The sequence below is a fragment of the Dromiciops gliroides genome, chromosome 1, assembly GCF_019393635.1.
Source record: "Dromiciops gliroides isolate mDroGli1 chromosome 1, mDroGli1.pri, whole genome shotgun sequence".
Taxonomy (NCBI): domain Eukaryota; kingdom Metazoa; phylum Chordata; class Mammalia; order Microbiotheria; family Microbiotheriidae; genus Dromiciops; species Dromiciops gliroides.
In genome coordinates, this window is record NC_057861.1 from 605,431,586 (window position 1) to 605,447,733 (window position 16,148).

The window sequence follows — 16,148 nt, forward strand, 5'->3', positions numbered from 1 at the left end:
ATTTGAACTCAAGTCTTCTTGATTCTACGACCCAGAGTCCTCTCCACTGTGCTACCAGCTTTCCCCAAACATTTGATAAATGTTGGTTGCATAATGGATTAAAGTAGGTAGAGGCAAAAGTACTAGGAGATAAATATACCAAAACAATACCAACAATACCATCCGAAATAAAACTGGAATTTTCCCAAGGCACAGTAAAATGAAGGAAATCAATGAATAAACACATTGAGCAATTATATCATGAGATGAAATCAAGAAATAACTGAATGTGACTTTGGAATCTCAGTACAAGATGATGATGAGATTTATTACCATAGAAACATCCTGGATAATATAAACAAAACAATAGATTGGTGAAAAGTAGAATTGTTTTGCTGGAGGGCAGAAGGAGCAGTAGAAGCTGAAAAACAGATGCAGAAAATTACTCAATTGGAAAAAAAAGGATTTAGAAGTATTGATGATAAAAATGATCAATCTGGAAGACAAATCAAGGAGAAGAAAAATGAGGAATTATCAGACTTCCCAAAAACTATTTAGAGAAGGATATTACCACTTAATTTGAGGAAATCATATAAGAAAAATTTCCAGAAAAAACATAGGAATAATTTGCAAATTGACAAAAGTCACAAGTTCCCTAAACTGTAAATTAAAGCTTCAGTTTTTCCAGCCACATCATTGTCAAGCTCCAAGATTACAATAGCAAGGAGATGATCTTACAAGCAGTATAAAAAAGAAAGCCATCATATAAAAAAACCAACAATTCGAAATTTTCAAGATTTTTTTTTTTACAAATATGATAAACAAAAGAAGAAACTAGGATATTATAAACTTAAAGATCTAGGACTCTCAAATCAATTTCCCTGCTAAAGCTAAGCTCCCTTTTTGAAAAAAGAATGAGCATTTAAAATTTAAGATGACTGAATAAATTCATGGAGAGAAGAACCAATTCTACATCATCTTTTGTTATGTGAAGCTAGTAGGAGCATAAAGCCTATAGAAGAGACTTAAATTATTAAGCTAAATACTTTAATCAAGCTAAGGTACTTTACAATTGTGATTAGTCCCTATTTCAGTGCAGTCACCATAGAGGGATTAAAAACAATGGTTTTGTTTTAGTTAACTACCTAATGACACAAGCCTGGCTTGTTGGGGGGAAAAAGTAGTGAGGGAAAGAATGAGTTGATTATAGGTGTTACAAATAAAGAGAGAGAAAGAACAAAGGGGTAAGGATATGAGGGTAAAGAATGGAATTAGAAGAAATTAGAAAGAAGTGCATCTGGAAGGAAAATGTAGGTAATAATAGCTAATAAGCTTATCTCTTATTACACAATATATGTATATACATACACACCCCTATGTAGTGGACAGACATTGCAAATGGACAATAAGCTGGGCCCAAAATTCAATGGAAGGGAGGAGGTTGGGCTTGCCTTTGAGAAATTGCAGATTTCTTTTAAAGACTTCAAATTTCTCTCTGAAGCAAAAGCCCAACAGTTTAATATGAATATTCTTTTAGTGATGTAAGTCAGTGGTATCACACTCAAATAAAAATCACCTCTAGAGCTGTAGATTGTCTTAGAAAACAACAAATTAACACTATGTTGTGTTGTACTTAATTTATTTTGCTAAACATATTCCAATTATAATTTAATCTAGTTCAGCCCTGATTGAGTTTTGTGGGCTGGAGAGCTTGAGTCTGGCACCTCTGAATTTTAGATCATGAAATACTGTAGCCTCAATTGATATTGAGGACCATGCAAAGGGTAATTAATGGTGGATGTTGGTATAAATAGGCTGCCACAAATTGCATACAAAGGATGACAAAGGAGAAGGATAAAGGATATCACCAAAGAAATGTATGAGAAAAAAAAAGGAGAGGGATAACCCCTTTGGCATCAGCACAATGTCAAGAGAAGTGAGGAAGGTGCCTAGCTCATTGGGTGAATCACTGTGGCAAACTTATGAGAAGATCTATCCAAGAATCAGGCAGGATGGGCAGCCATAGATGGGTTGACATCTGCACTTTTGGAGGAAGTACTTACATCAATGAGGTCAGAAATCCATTGGCATATTAGAGTAATAGATGACATTTCCATGGTACTCTAAGATTTACAAAGCATTTAAAACAAAATTTGAGGTATATAGTACAGGTATTATTCCTGTTATATTGATGACATGAAGTGACTTGCTTATGGTCACACAGCTAATATGAATCAGAGACTGTTTTAAACCCAGGTCATTCCTGTGGGAAATGGATACTTTGATTTGCTTGAGCCTCCCCTTATTCTACTGCCTGTGGTACCCCCTCCTCAATTATCCAGGTAACCAGAAGAACTGTATGAGGACTGATTGTATTGGTTTTGACAGTCCTTTGAAGTGACTGAGAGTAAACCTAGCTGGACATGCAGAAAATCAGCAACTCTGAAGCCAATTAAGCTCAAACAAGCTTTGAAGCAGACCCTGAGCCATTTGGTGGTTTATGGATCTTCAAGAGACATCCTTATCTGCAGTGACTTCCTGTTTTACATCCCTTTATGTTATTGTTTGCACTCAAGCCTTGACTGTCAGGCTGATTTGTGTATTAAAGAGCCATAGCTCTGACACCTGGAATTTCTCACTCCCCTTCCTGGATCTCTCCTTCCTTGGGAATGGGGACTGATTCATTTCTTTCTAGGATTTCCCACCTTTCTCCCCAAATTCCCTGCCTCCCTTTGTTTGAAAAGTATAAATACCTCACCCTTTCCATCTAGGGCCTTGAATATAGTATAACACTGATACTGTTCCAGCTTGCAAGTTTTTTTTCTTCTCAGGCAATAAATGTATTTATAATCTATGTAAACTGTGATCAGACTCTGGTTCATTCCAGGTTCTCCTTTTTGGACCTGGGGTTTCTTCTATTTAACATTTCTTTAACATTCTCCACTTCAAGTATCACTCTTTCCATTATATTCTGCTGTTTCTTAGTTACTCTGAGAATGGTATTTGCATTTAAAAAAACAAAAGATGGGGTGGTAGAAGAGTTGTGGCAGAGATGCCCTGGTAAATGCTTAATAATAGGCTCTCTGGTGAAAAAAATCATGCCAGACACACTTTAAAGTTTAATCTACACTATTAACATTTTCTCTATCACTTTCTTAAATCTAGACAATCAACAAAACAATAAATTAAGCCCTGATTCGTAGAGTTTGGAGGTTTCTTGAGGTGTAATTGTTTACACTGAAAATCTGACAGTTGGCTCTGGCAACTTGTTCAAAGCTGGTCTCAGCATACTTTTAGGCACTAGAAATTGTTTCAGGCATCATGATGTGCTTGTGTCTATAAGAATTAGTTTGGTTATTCTTACTTGTTATTTTTAAGCCCAATTAATTGTTCATTCAGTCCATTTTTTTTTGTTTTTTAGAAGAAGGGGCTATTTTATTTCAAAGTATTGTAAACCAAGGCAAACAATTTCTTGAGGGAATTTAGCTCTCTCTTTCCCCCAAAGGAGAAGACACCTAGAGAATGCAAAGGCCAGTTCTTGAGATTTAAATCCCCATTTTCCCTAAATGGAAGAAAACCAGAGGAAGATGATTACTGTGAAATTAAAAAAAGGTTTTTATTAAGCAGGGAAGAAAAAAAAATAACATGCACATGGGTACTATCCAGCTTGTGGTCACCAGGTAGTAGACGGGAATAGTTTATATACTTTTTAAACAAATGAAGGTAACGAATTTTGGGGAAAAGGTAGGCTTAGAAAGGAATGAATCAGTGAGCCTCATTCCCAAATTGCGGGGGGTGGGGGGTGGGGGGGGGGTGAGGAATTCCAGGTGTCAGAGCTATGGCCCTTTGATACACAAATCAGAAGGCATCCTTGGTAATAAGTAGTCTGTATTTCAAGGCTTTGATAAAGAGTTGCCTCCAAAAACAGGATATTCCTAGAGTCCCATTACCAAAGTTAAGGGGAGTCTTCGGAGATAATGTTGTCTCCCCAGACCATAAAACAGGATATGTTCATAGTCTCATAATCTGCTGTCAGGAAAGTCTTTGAAGAGAAGAATGTCTCTTGAAGGTTCATAAACCACCAAATAGCTCAAATAGCTTCAAAAAAGGTATGAGGGGGCAGCTAGGTGGCACAGTGGATAGAGCACTGGCCCTGGATTCAGGAGGACCTGAGTTCAAATCCGGCCTCAGACAGTTAACACTTACTAGCTGTGTGACCTTGGGCAAATCACTTAACCCCAATTGCCCTGCCAAAAAACAACAACAACAACAAAATTATAACAAATGGTATGAGCTTAATTGGCTTCAGAGTTTTTCTGCATATCCAGCTAGGTTTACTCTTTTTTTTTTTTTTTTAGTGAGGCAATTGGGGTTAAGTGACTTGCCCAGGGTCACACAGCTAGTAAGTGTTAAGTGTCTGAGGCCAGACCCAAACTCAGGTCCTCCTGACTCCAGGGCTGGTGCTCTATCCACTGTGCCATCTAGCTGCCCCTAGGTTTACTCTTGATCACTGCAAAGGATTGTTGGTATGTCAGCCAATAAAGCTAGTCCTCATACAGTTGTTCTAGTTACCTAAATAATTTGGGGAGGGGAGGTGTCAAGCAAATCAAGTTATTGATTTTCACAGTATGGATCCTAAAGTAGTGAGACCTCATTTCTCTCATCTGCAAAAATATTTTGTGGTTGTGCCTTAAATTTTATCATAGAACAAGGCATGAATGAATTCACTTATCAAATCAACTGATGGGAATATGAGTGAATGTACCTCAGTCTTTACTTTCACATAGTTACTTGTGGATGAATAGAGAACATCTGAGTCTTATTGAAAGAGCTGGGGTATACTGTTGTAAGATAATTATCATTCTTAGAAGGCTAAATATTTTAGAATAGTAAATAATTTGTATGAAAGGTATAGAAACATTCTTTATAACTCCTTCCCAAATGTTATTTGGATATCTGAATGACTGATTCCAGAGACTCTTGGTGGATTGATCATTGTTTCCATGAAGTAGTTGAAACAATAATTCCACCAACAATAACAGCCAACATTTATATGACACTTGAAGGGTTGTGAAGTCTTTACATTTATTATCTCATTTGATCCTTACAACAATCCTGTGCTATAATTATCCCTATTTTAAAGATGAAGAGATTAAAGTTGGCAGGTAAAGTGATCTGCCCAGGGTCACATAGCTAGTTGGTGTTTGGGGCAAGACTAGAACTCAGGTCTCCTGGATTCCAAGTCTAGTTTTACATTTAATATATAACATAGAAGGAACAAGGGAAAAAAAATCTAGTCCTTCTCAGGCAAAGCCATTGCCCTGCCTCACTTTGGGTCAGTATTCTGCCCTTTGTATCCCAGAACTACTTGGGGGAGGGGTGGAATGGAATTTTCATAGCAGGAATCCAAAATGAGTGCATGTTCTTGGCATGTCTTTGTGCCTGAAGGCAAGTGCTTAAAGGTCATACACAGTTTTCAGTGATGAGGTTGGGGGAGGGGTTGTCCAAAAGTTCTGGGTAAGAATAAATTGATGGAAAAAAAAAGAATAACTTGATGACTCTTTAAGAATTTCATTTTTGTTTTTAAACAATTTGAGATGTATTCTTGACTTTTTTTTAACACCATAAAACATTCTTTTCTTGAAATGTATTCTTGACTTTTGTTAACACTATAAAGCATTCATTTCTTTTCAAAGTGAAGGGAACTGGGAGATTCCCTAAGTTCCCTCTCCTCTCGGAGTTTTTGTGACACCCCTTTCTCTTGGATCTCTTATTATCTGTCTAGTCATTCCTTTTTCAGTGTCCTCTCCTTGTTCATTATCCAAACCACGCTGATGCCCCCTCTATCCATGTCTTGCTACATTCTCTCTCCTGGCGACTGCATCAGCTCCCATGAGCTTAAATTGTTATTGTTATGCATATTACTTTCAGATCTATATATCCATTCCTAGTCTTTCCTTTGAATTTCAACCCCTCCTGGCTTCACCAGTTCCCAATTGGATATTTCATACTACATATCCTGGAGATATTTCAAACTCAGCATATCCAAAAGAGATCTCATTATCTTCCCCTCCTCCCTTCCAAAGTCTCCTACTTCTGTCAGAAGCACTATCATTCTTCTAATCTCCAAGGTTTATAACCTTGGCATTATACTAGACTCCTAACTTTCCCTCATCCCACATATCCAATCAGTTGTCAAATCTTGCTGTTTCCACAACATTTTGTGCATGCTACCCCTTCTCTGCACTCATACAGATGCTATCTTCATAGAAGGATGCTATCATTTCTTGTCTGGATTTTCGCATCACTCTCCTGAGTGGTCTTAATGCCTTAAATCTCTCAGTTCCAACTAGTATGTTTTTTCACACTGTTGCATAAGTGATCCTTAAATGCAGGTCTGACCATGTCAGTTTTGTTTTTTTTACGGGGCAATTGCCTTCCCAGGGTCACACAGCTAGTAAATGTCAAGTGTCTGAGGCCGGATTTGAACTCAAGTCCTCCCGAATCCAGGGCCAGTGCTTAATCCACTGGGCCACCTAGCTGCCCCCCAGTTTTGTTCTTAATCAACTCCAATAGCTCTTTATTTCCTATAAGGTAAAATAAAAACTCCTCTGTTTAGCCTTTAAAGCCCTATACAACCTGGACTTAGCCTATCTTTTGAGTCACATTGGATGTGATCTATGTCACACTATCTGTGATCCACTTAAATTGATCTTCTCCCTGTTCTTCACAATCCTCACCCATCTCTATGTTTTTACAGTGGCCATCCTCTATTCCCCTCTGACTCATAGAATCCCTCCTCCTTTCTTTAAGACTCAGTTCATGTGCCAGTTTTTGCATGAAGCCTTTCCTAATTCCAAATTTTGTGCTTCTTCTCTGTAGACTTACATATGTACATGGTATCTTCTCCATTAGAAGTAAACTTGTGAGTAAGGAATATTTCATGTTTTGTGTGTGTATTGGTGATCTCTAAGACCATATTTTCATGAAAGTTCTGTTTTTTAGGATGATGCTTATCTTTTCAGGTTAGGTTATTTTTGGTAATATCTTTTTTGCCTTTTGGAATATTGTAGTTCAAGATCTCTTCTTGTTTATGGGTGAACGAGCCACATCTTTAGTGATACTATTTTCTTGGTAATTGGATTGTTTATTTTTCTTGGATGCCTTCAGTATTTTTATTTTGACATGGAAGCTCTGGATTTTTTTCCTACTATTTCTTGCTTTCATAAAGTCATTGATTTCTATTTGGTCTTTTCTTGTTTTAAGGGAATCTGTTACTTGAGTAAGGTTTATCACTTTCAGTGCTAAGAATGTGTCTGGCACATAGTAGGTGCTTAATAAATGCCTGTTGACTGGTATGGTGACTGCCTGATTTTCTCTTCTAAGCTATTTATTCTCCTTCCAGTCCTTTCCTATGAAACTTTCATTTCATTTTAAAAAATCTCTTGCTTTACTTCTTCTAGGTATACTCATGCAGTGCTTGAGGAACTGAGGAAAATACATTTTTTTAAAATATCTGTTTGCAGCTGTTATAGAGCTCTTCCCTCCTTGTTGGAAATCTCCAGATCTATAATAATATTTTATACTTGGTGGTCTTTGGCTTAGTCATTTCTCTAGCTTTCGTTCCTGATTAGAGGATTTGTTATGAGGTCACACCTTGGCCCCTGACATGCTTTTCTGTGATTGGCTTTGATTGATCTCTCCCTTGATGACCTGAGGCTCTATGCTAACCTCTATCTCCTTGAGTCTGGTTCTCCTGGATCTTTGGGGTTCAGAGAACTAAATTTCTAGGGTCCTCTGTGGAGTCCTAGGACATGGTGATAGGAACCTGGCTCCCTTGTGTGTCCTGGTCAGAGCCCTATTTCCACCGGTTGCTACCATGCCCTCACAGATCCTAGCTGTCCAAATTTATGAGTAAATATATCCTAAATAAATATCAAGTTAATTCAGAAGGAGGTACTAGCAACTGGAGGGATAAGGAAAGGTCTCATGTAGGACGTAGGCCTTGAGTCAGGCCATCAACAAGCATGGGAGAGAGGTGGAAGGAGGACTGTGCTAAGCATTTATTAAGGACTGTACTAAGTGATGGGGAAATGAAGAAAGGCAAAAATAGTCCCTGTTTTCAAGGAGCCTACATTCTAATGGAAGAAACTAAGTTTTGAAGAAAATTGGGGATTCTAAGGGACAGAAGTAAGGAGGGACTCTATCCCAGCCAGGGTGGTCAGCCCTATACAAAGTCTGTGTCAGCAGATAAGAGAAGGAATGTTCTGTTTGAGGAAGGCCATCTTGGCAGGACTTAAGAATCTATGAAAGGCAAGAATGCAAAATAAATTTGCAAAGGTAGGTTGAAGTCAGTTTGTGAAGGGCTCTTAAATGGGCCCCACTGTAAGTTTACAACCACCCTGGGACTTTCTCAGGGGAGCCCTGCACTCTTGTTACCTCCAGACAGAGAGCTCAGTAGGCTATATATGTCTCTGGCTGTGGAATTGTTTGCATACACTAATAGACGATTGGCTGTGGGCTACTTGTGCAGTTCTGGTATGGAAGAAGTCACTTATTGTAGTTTTCATTGGAATTTTTGATTGTTCTTCTGTTTAGTGCTGTTTTCAGGTTTTTGCTGGAATAGGTGTGGGAGAGCTGGACAGCCATCTTGACTCGATGTCTCTAGATAAATTCTTTTTTTTTTTTTAGTGAGGCAATTGGGGTTAAGTGACTTGCCCAGGGTCACACATCTAGTAAGTGTTAAGTGTCTGAGGCCAGATTTGAACTCAGGTACTCCTGACTCCAGGGCTGGTGCTCTGTCCACTGCACCACCTAGCTGTCCCCTCTAGATAAATTCTTGCATGGTGTGTGAAAGATTATGAAAGAGATCATTAAGAGATATCAGGTGGTATGTCATTAACTATCTAGAATGATGTCACAGAGGGCATCTATTATATTTGTGGACAAGATGTCCTTTGTTGCTATTGACAGAGAGGATATTGGGCTGGATGGACCATGAGTTTGGCTCAGTATATGGCATTTCTGATATTCTTAAGCACATCAAAAGCAGGAAGGATATCTGAACCCCCTTTATTACCTGAACTACAAGTTTATCATTTATTTTCTGCGCTCAATAAAGGTGAATTAAGTTCCCAAGAACCAAAGCATAGGTTTTGTGACCTTGGTATTTAAGATTTGGCTATTGCATTTAATTTGGGAAAAAATTGAGTCATTTGATAAAATCTGTCTTTTTAGCTGAGAATTGCCTTTTTTGAGTTGCTGGTACTCTTTCAAAGCTTCAGGGAGGACACCAAAGTTTAAAACCCTGTCATTATTTTAAATTTATTTGAGTAGAAAAACATCCTAATTGATGCCATCTGGACAGAAAATCTCACTAATTGGGCTGCTCACATCATTGGACTCCTGAGTTGCCTCCAGCTGGGAGTTCAGTTCTAGAATGAGTAACCCTGGGTGTTAATGCTTAACTCACAAGGAAAATCTTGACTCCTGTTCTCTATTCCAATATGGATCAAAGCCAGTATAGAAGATGGATGTACATGAAGACAGGAAGAAGGGAATAAGCAGTTATTAAGTACCTACTGTGTGCTAGGCACACTGTGACAAGTTCTTTACAAATATTATTTCATTTGATTTTTTGAAACAACCCTTGGGGGTAGGTTACAATCCCCATTTTACAATTGAAGAAACTGAGGTAGATAGAGGTTAAGCCTCTTGCCTAGGGTCACATAGCTAGTAAATGTCTGAAACCATGGGAAATAAATTCTCTTATTTGATTTCAGCTCCCTTTCCTGGAATTCTGTTTTCTTGCCCATTTTAAAAGTTCCCTTTCCTCACATTTTTGCCCTTTGCTTCATTGTCTTCATAATGGCGCAATCACAAAAAGAGTAGAATTCATAAGTGATTAGGAAAGGACTTAGGATCATTCTTATCTACAATTTATTTATTAAGAGCCAGAAGATTTTCTTCTCTCGTGTATTAAATGGAAAAGTACTTATAGATCCAAGATTGGAAGCCTAGGCCCAGGGGTTTTGAAAAAAGAAATAATTAGTTTGAATCATGTAAAAGTAATGGCAATTTTGTATTTCTGGGCATGATATAAAGGAATTAAGCTCTTTCTGGTAGCAGAAGATGTTGGTGTTTTATATTAAATATGTATTTTTAGATGGCATAAAAACCCAAATGAATTGAAAATTTTTGTTTTCCTATAAAGACTAAATATTCCTGCTTATGAGATCTTCTTCTTGTGTCTTACTTTGCTGCCACATCACAACTTAGGGATAACTTCGTTCTCAAAGCTGATGGGACATAAGTTCTAGTGGTCCTACTAAGTTTCCAAGGATGCTGGCAATGAACAGCTGTGTGTCTGTCATTGGAGGATTAGCCTAGTTAAATTTGTATTGGCTCATATATACCATTGAGTGGTGCCCCCATCCCAGTGGTGATAATTTTGTATTATTTATTTCTTTATTTTGTGGAGCAATGAGGGTTAAGTGACTTGCCCAAGGTCACACAGCTAGTAAGTGTCAAGTGTCTGAGGCTGGACTTGAACTCAGATCCTCTTGAATCCAGGGCCAGTACTTAATCCACTGCACCACCTAGCTGTCCCGATAAATTTTTTTTTGACCCAAGAAATCTGAGAGGCCTTATGGCATAGTGAGTGGTCAGGGAACTGGACTTAGATTTAGGAAGACCTGAGTTTAAATACTGCCTCAGCCACTTATCAACTGTATTACCCTGGGTAAGCCACTTAACTTATCAGTGTCTAAGTTTCTTCATCTCTAAAAATGAAGGAGTTGGATTGGATCTTTTCTAGGATGCCTTGTAGCATTTATGATTTTATTGTTTGTGTGAACTAATAACAATAAATGATTAAGGTATACAAGGTTGTGATCACCATTGATGTAGGATGTACCTAATTAAACCATAAATCCGTGAAGTATTAAAAGTGTACTTTTTTTTCCTTTTACCCTCATAATGAATCAAATCAGATTTCTCTCTTTAATCTATCCCAAGCAGACTCAGGATAGTGCCAACTGATTATAGTTCCTGATGGGGAGGCGAACTAGAAATTATGATAAGGTCTGATTTTCCTGTTGAGGAACCTGGAATGATGCTGAGGGTTCTTGTGAATTGAATGCTTTCTAGCAGGCTGTTTTACGAGCATATTTTCCTTACTAAAAAAAACCTCACTTATGTGTTCTTTATTCAATCTCTGGTGTTGTATCTTTATAAAACCTGGATATCAAAGAGTTGGTCAGAGATGCAGTATGGTACATTGGAAAAAACATAGGTTTTGAAATCAGAAGACCCAGGTTCACATCCTGTTTCTGACATTTATTACATGTTTGACTTTGGACAGGTTGCTTAACCTTTCTGTGCATCGGTGTCCTCATCTATAAATGAGAGGGTTAGATTTAATGGTCCCTTATGTCCCTGCTAGCCACAGCTCGATGATCCTATGAGCTTAGCAGTGATTTAAAAACAACAGCTTATCATGAAAGGAAACCTAATATAGAATGAGACAGATCTCAGACATGGCCATTGTGTGTTGATTTGTTTTGCTTAACTATTACACGGGAGGGCTTCTACTGGGAGAGGGAATAAGTAGATTACTTAATGGGTAGTTATAGACATGGGGGGCGGGGAAGAGAATCACTAAAACATTTTCTAAAATGGGGAGGAGGAGGAGGAGAGAATAGAATAGATCCCTATTTCTCCTAATTCCCTGTTCCTGTTCTCAACTTTTTGCTGCATTAAGAGATTTGGGGACTGATTTGATGCCCGATGCTTTCATACAGAAGTATAAAAGAAATAAAGCTAAAAGACTTGTGTGTATAATAGCAAATCCATAAAAATATTGACGGAAAAGGCACAATTAGCTATGCTCCCTACAGGAAAGTTGAGCCTGGGATACTTGATAAGTCAGGATATTACGATAATACTCCATTTCCAAAATTATAGTCTTTGTACAACTAACTTGATTAAGAAAAAAGTCATTCTTTTAAGTATGTTTATAAACAAGTAGGTTATTTACCCATGGGATGGAAATAGCACCAGAATTTGAGGTAGAGGTCTCAGGTTCAAGTTCTGGCCCTGCATCCTACTTTCTGTGACCTCAGACAAGTGACTTGACCTCTTTGGGCTTCATTTGACTTGTCTCTGAATTTAAGGGGTTAAATTAAGTGACCACTAAGGTCCTTCCAGCCTCCAAAGCTATAATTGTATGATTACTCTTAGGATTCACTCACTTCATTTTCCTACACTTGATTTTAGGCATTCCTCCATGTTGACTCAACTAATTCATGTACAGTGATATTTTATACCTCAAAGTGACCAGATTAAACACTTAACTGGGGCTTAAGTACAGTTCGTTTGCAGGTGTGAGATTGATAGGCAGGTCAGGGGAGGAAGTTGATGAGGACAAGATGGGGTAAATGTCTTTTTCCTTAGGTAGAGAAACCTGGGCTGTGTAGTGGAGAGTCATATATGTGCTGACTGACCACAATCTATGTATTTTGCATTTGCTTTGGGCTTCTCATACATTTGAATTAATTTGATTTTTTGTTTTGTTTTGTTTTGTTGAGTGCAATGCCTGTTATTACCCAGCTAATCATCTCATGGGCTAGTCTCTAAAGACGGCCTTTCCTGTGTCTGAATCCATGTTCTTTGCTGCTGTTCTCATGCTTTTTCTTTATAATGTTTCAGCTCATCCACCATATACCATGTGCTTTAGAGTGAAATTCTACCCACACGAACCTTTGAAGATTAAAGAAGAGCTCACCAGGTATTTTTTGTTTGTTTGTGCATTCGATTCACACCCTCCACAAGCCAGGGGCTCATTTGTTTGGCTGTCCAGTTCTCCTTACGTCTGTGCTGAAATGCACTAACAAGGCATGTGCCGAACCACACATTGCAGCTTGTAGTGTTTCCTTAGCATTTAATTGTCTTTGGATTTTTAAAACAGTTGTCTTTGGGAGTGTAATTAAGTCACACAAATGAACAGCGGCTTAAGGGGGAGGCGTCCTTAGGAAACAGCTTCCAGTGGGATGCTAAAAATAGAAGAAGAATGTTTTCAATGTGGAGGGCAAAGCAGAACAGCAGGAACCTGAGAGCATCCATGAAGAACTAAAGAATTCCTAGAGGAAAAAGAGAGATTGACAGCGAGAGCTGTTCTCCTCGTCCCAGACTGAGCTTTCCAAACAAATCCTTCTTCTCTATCCTTGTCTCTATCCTTAGTTCGTGGCTCTCATTCTTCTCTGAACAGCAAAACTTTCTCAAGGTCCTTTCCTAGAAGTGACCTGCTGGGGCCCCCACTTCTAACACTTTCTCTAGCTCCATGTCCAGTATCCTGGCCTGAAGTAATAATTTTGGCCTTGACTGCAAGTTGGAGTGCATGAGTTTGTCCATCTCTACCCTTTTTAATATAGGAAAGCCAAGCCTCCCATTTAAAATCTCTGCTCTTCACCACAATGTTTCTGAAAATTTCTCTCGAAAGTGGATCCCTGTAAAGCAGATGTTATTTTTACATAGAAGCAATGTAATAATTAGGGGTTATTTTACTGGCCAAGGTCTTGGCATAAAACAGCATCATAAAATAAATCATGCTTCTAACCAGAATACATAAATACGGCAAAGATATAATAATTGACAAATTAGAAACTTCTTATAAAATAATATAATCATAAAGCTATTATAAAATTTGTAAATTAAAAATTATAAACCTTTACAAACATACTGCATATGCTGATTATAAAGGGGACTCACATGGATCACAAGTTCACATATTACACATAAAATGCATTTGTATCATAGCACAAATTTTATTAAGATGAACATTTTACACATAGATGATAATTGTAATTAGCAAATTTTGCTTACCTTCCCTGACTTTAAAAGGAATTTGGAGATGATTAGTACATCCCAAATCTCTTTTAAGACCACCCCATTTTCTTTTCTTCTACCTTCTACTCCAGTGTAACACAGTAACTAGTTTGCTTGACTTGGAGTTAGGAAAACCTGGGTTCAAATTCCACCTCTAACACTTACTTGCTGTGTGTCCACAGGCCAATCACCTCACTTTTCTGAACCTGTTTCATCATTTATAAAATGACACATGTCGCACTTGCCTCATAGGATTAGTATGAAGATCAAATGAGATTAGGTATGACAAGGGGCAGCTAGGTGGCACAGTGGATAGAGCACTGCCCCTGGATTCAGGAGGACCTGAGTTCAAATTCTGCCTCAGACACCTAACACTTACTAGCTGTGTGACCCTGGGCAAGTCACTTAACCCCAATTGCCCCGCAAAAAAAAAAAAGAAAAGAAAAGAAGAGATTAGGTATGATAAGTGTTTCCCAAACTACAAAGTGCAGTGTAAATGTTGGCTATTGTTATTATCAGTCTGCATTTCTTCTCTTTCTTCTTCTTCCTCCTTTAGCAGCAGTCCTGTGTGTGACAGCAAGTTGACATAGTGTTGAGGAAAGAGTGTTGGTGGGCCGGGCATTTTCTCCAGATCCTTTCTACCCCTTTTAGCTCTGCTTTTGTTATTGGTTAGATTAGTTCTTCATTAGGACAGGGGAGGGAAGAGAGAAAAGTGAACATGATAGTACCTTTGGCATAGTAGTAAAAATGACAGTTGTTTATTTCAGCAATGCCTGCCCAACTTGTGTTTGCTTCATCTGGTTTGGATGCTTGGTTTCTTCCCTTTCTAGCAGTCAGCTAAAATGATTGAAGGGAGATCATAGCTGTTAATCTGATCATGCTTTCATAATTCTTTTACATGATTGGCTCCCTTCTACCCACTCTTTCTTGAGCACGCATTAAATAAGCTGGACTTTTTTTTTTTTTTTGGAGTTTATAGTGAGTATATAAATCAAGTTAATAAACCTCTGACCATTTGGAGCTTTTCAAGTATATCGATGTCATAAGAAAGAGGTTGTGAGAGACCCTTATAGCTTCCATTTCTCAATTTTATCTGTGTTTAAATAGAAATAGTGGACTTGCACAAAGCAATGTGCTATAGTTTAAACCAATTTAGGAGGGTCTTTGATATGTGCACATACATATGTGTACACACATGTACCACATGCACGGACAGTTCATTACATACATAATACCATATACGTACACATAGTCCACAAAATCATATTATAGACAATACAATACACATGTTTTTATGGGTATGAAAATACACATATGATACAGGCATGTGAGCACACACACGTACACCCACATCAAGTACCCGCCTAAATGAACACCATTTCTCAATGATATTCTCAAACCATATGTACTTATATAGCATGCATGTATGTGTTTTAATGGATATGAAAGGCAATTGTTAAATGAACATGAGTGAGCCAACTAGAAGAAATATGTTTCAGAGTCTTATTTTTGACTTGGCCCCAATTGTTTTTGCAAAGTTACTGTAGATCATGATCTTTCAACTAAGGTGCCTTTTTGTAGCTCTAACAAAAATGTTAATACATTTTACCATCTCTACCATTTTTGAGGAGAAGCTTTTTCTTTGATTTCCCATTATTTAAGACTACTTGGTAAAACTTAGTCTTAGTGGGCTTCGGGTGGTTTTAAAAATGAATAGATAGGTCATTTCTCCTAGCTTATTCATTTGCTCAGAACAGTTCTTTTAGGTATTTTGAGGGGATAGGTAGAGAAGGGGGAAAATAATGCACTTAATGTTTGAGAGATACTTGTAACATTTCTATAAAGTAGTCTTTTTCTGTTTACAATAAAATAATTCATTCATCAACAACTCATTGAGTACCTCCAATGGAGACAACAAGATCCGGTTGAAAGTTGGTTGGACGTTGTCCTTCATACTCAAAAAGCACCAAATTGACATCACTATGTTGGGGTAAATGTACAGTGTGTCTGACTGGCTGATCAGAACACTCTACCACAGGTTGGGCATAGATAGTCCATATGAACATTTGGGATGGAGATGTTTCTTTTGAGCTACTGTAATTCTGCCTTCTTTGATGTGGGCACACCATGCTGGATGGTCTTGGAATCCAGTGGAAAGTTCACTGGATTTGGAATTAAGGGTTTGAATTCACATTTCAGCTATATTATTCCATTTCATTCTGACTATGCAAATCAGTGAATTTCTCTGGACCTTAATGAGGATTTAAAATTAGGCGGCTTCTGTG

The 16,148-nt window shown here is 38.0% G+C and overlaps 1 protein-coding gene across 1 annotated transcript in view; it reads left to right on the plus strand.

Annotated features, from left to right (window-relative positions):
- Positions 1 to 16,148, plus strand: part of FRMD3 (FERM domain containing 3) — a 350,587-nt gene that overhangs the window by 208,684 nt on the left and 125,755 nt on the right. The window contains exon 4 of the mRNA XM_043977037.1: positions 12,688 to 12,766. Coding sequence (XP_043832972.1) covers positions 12,688 to 12,766 — 79 coding nt within the window. The remainder of the gene's footprint in view (positions 1 to 12,687; positions 12,767 to 16,148) is intronic.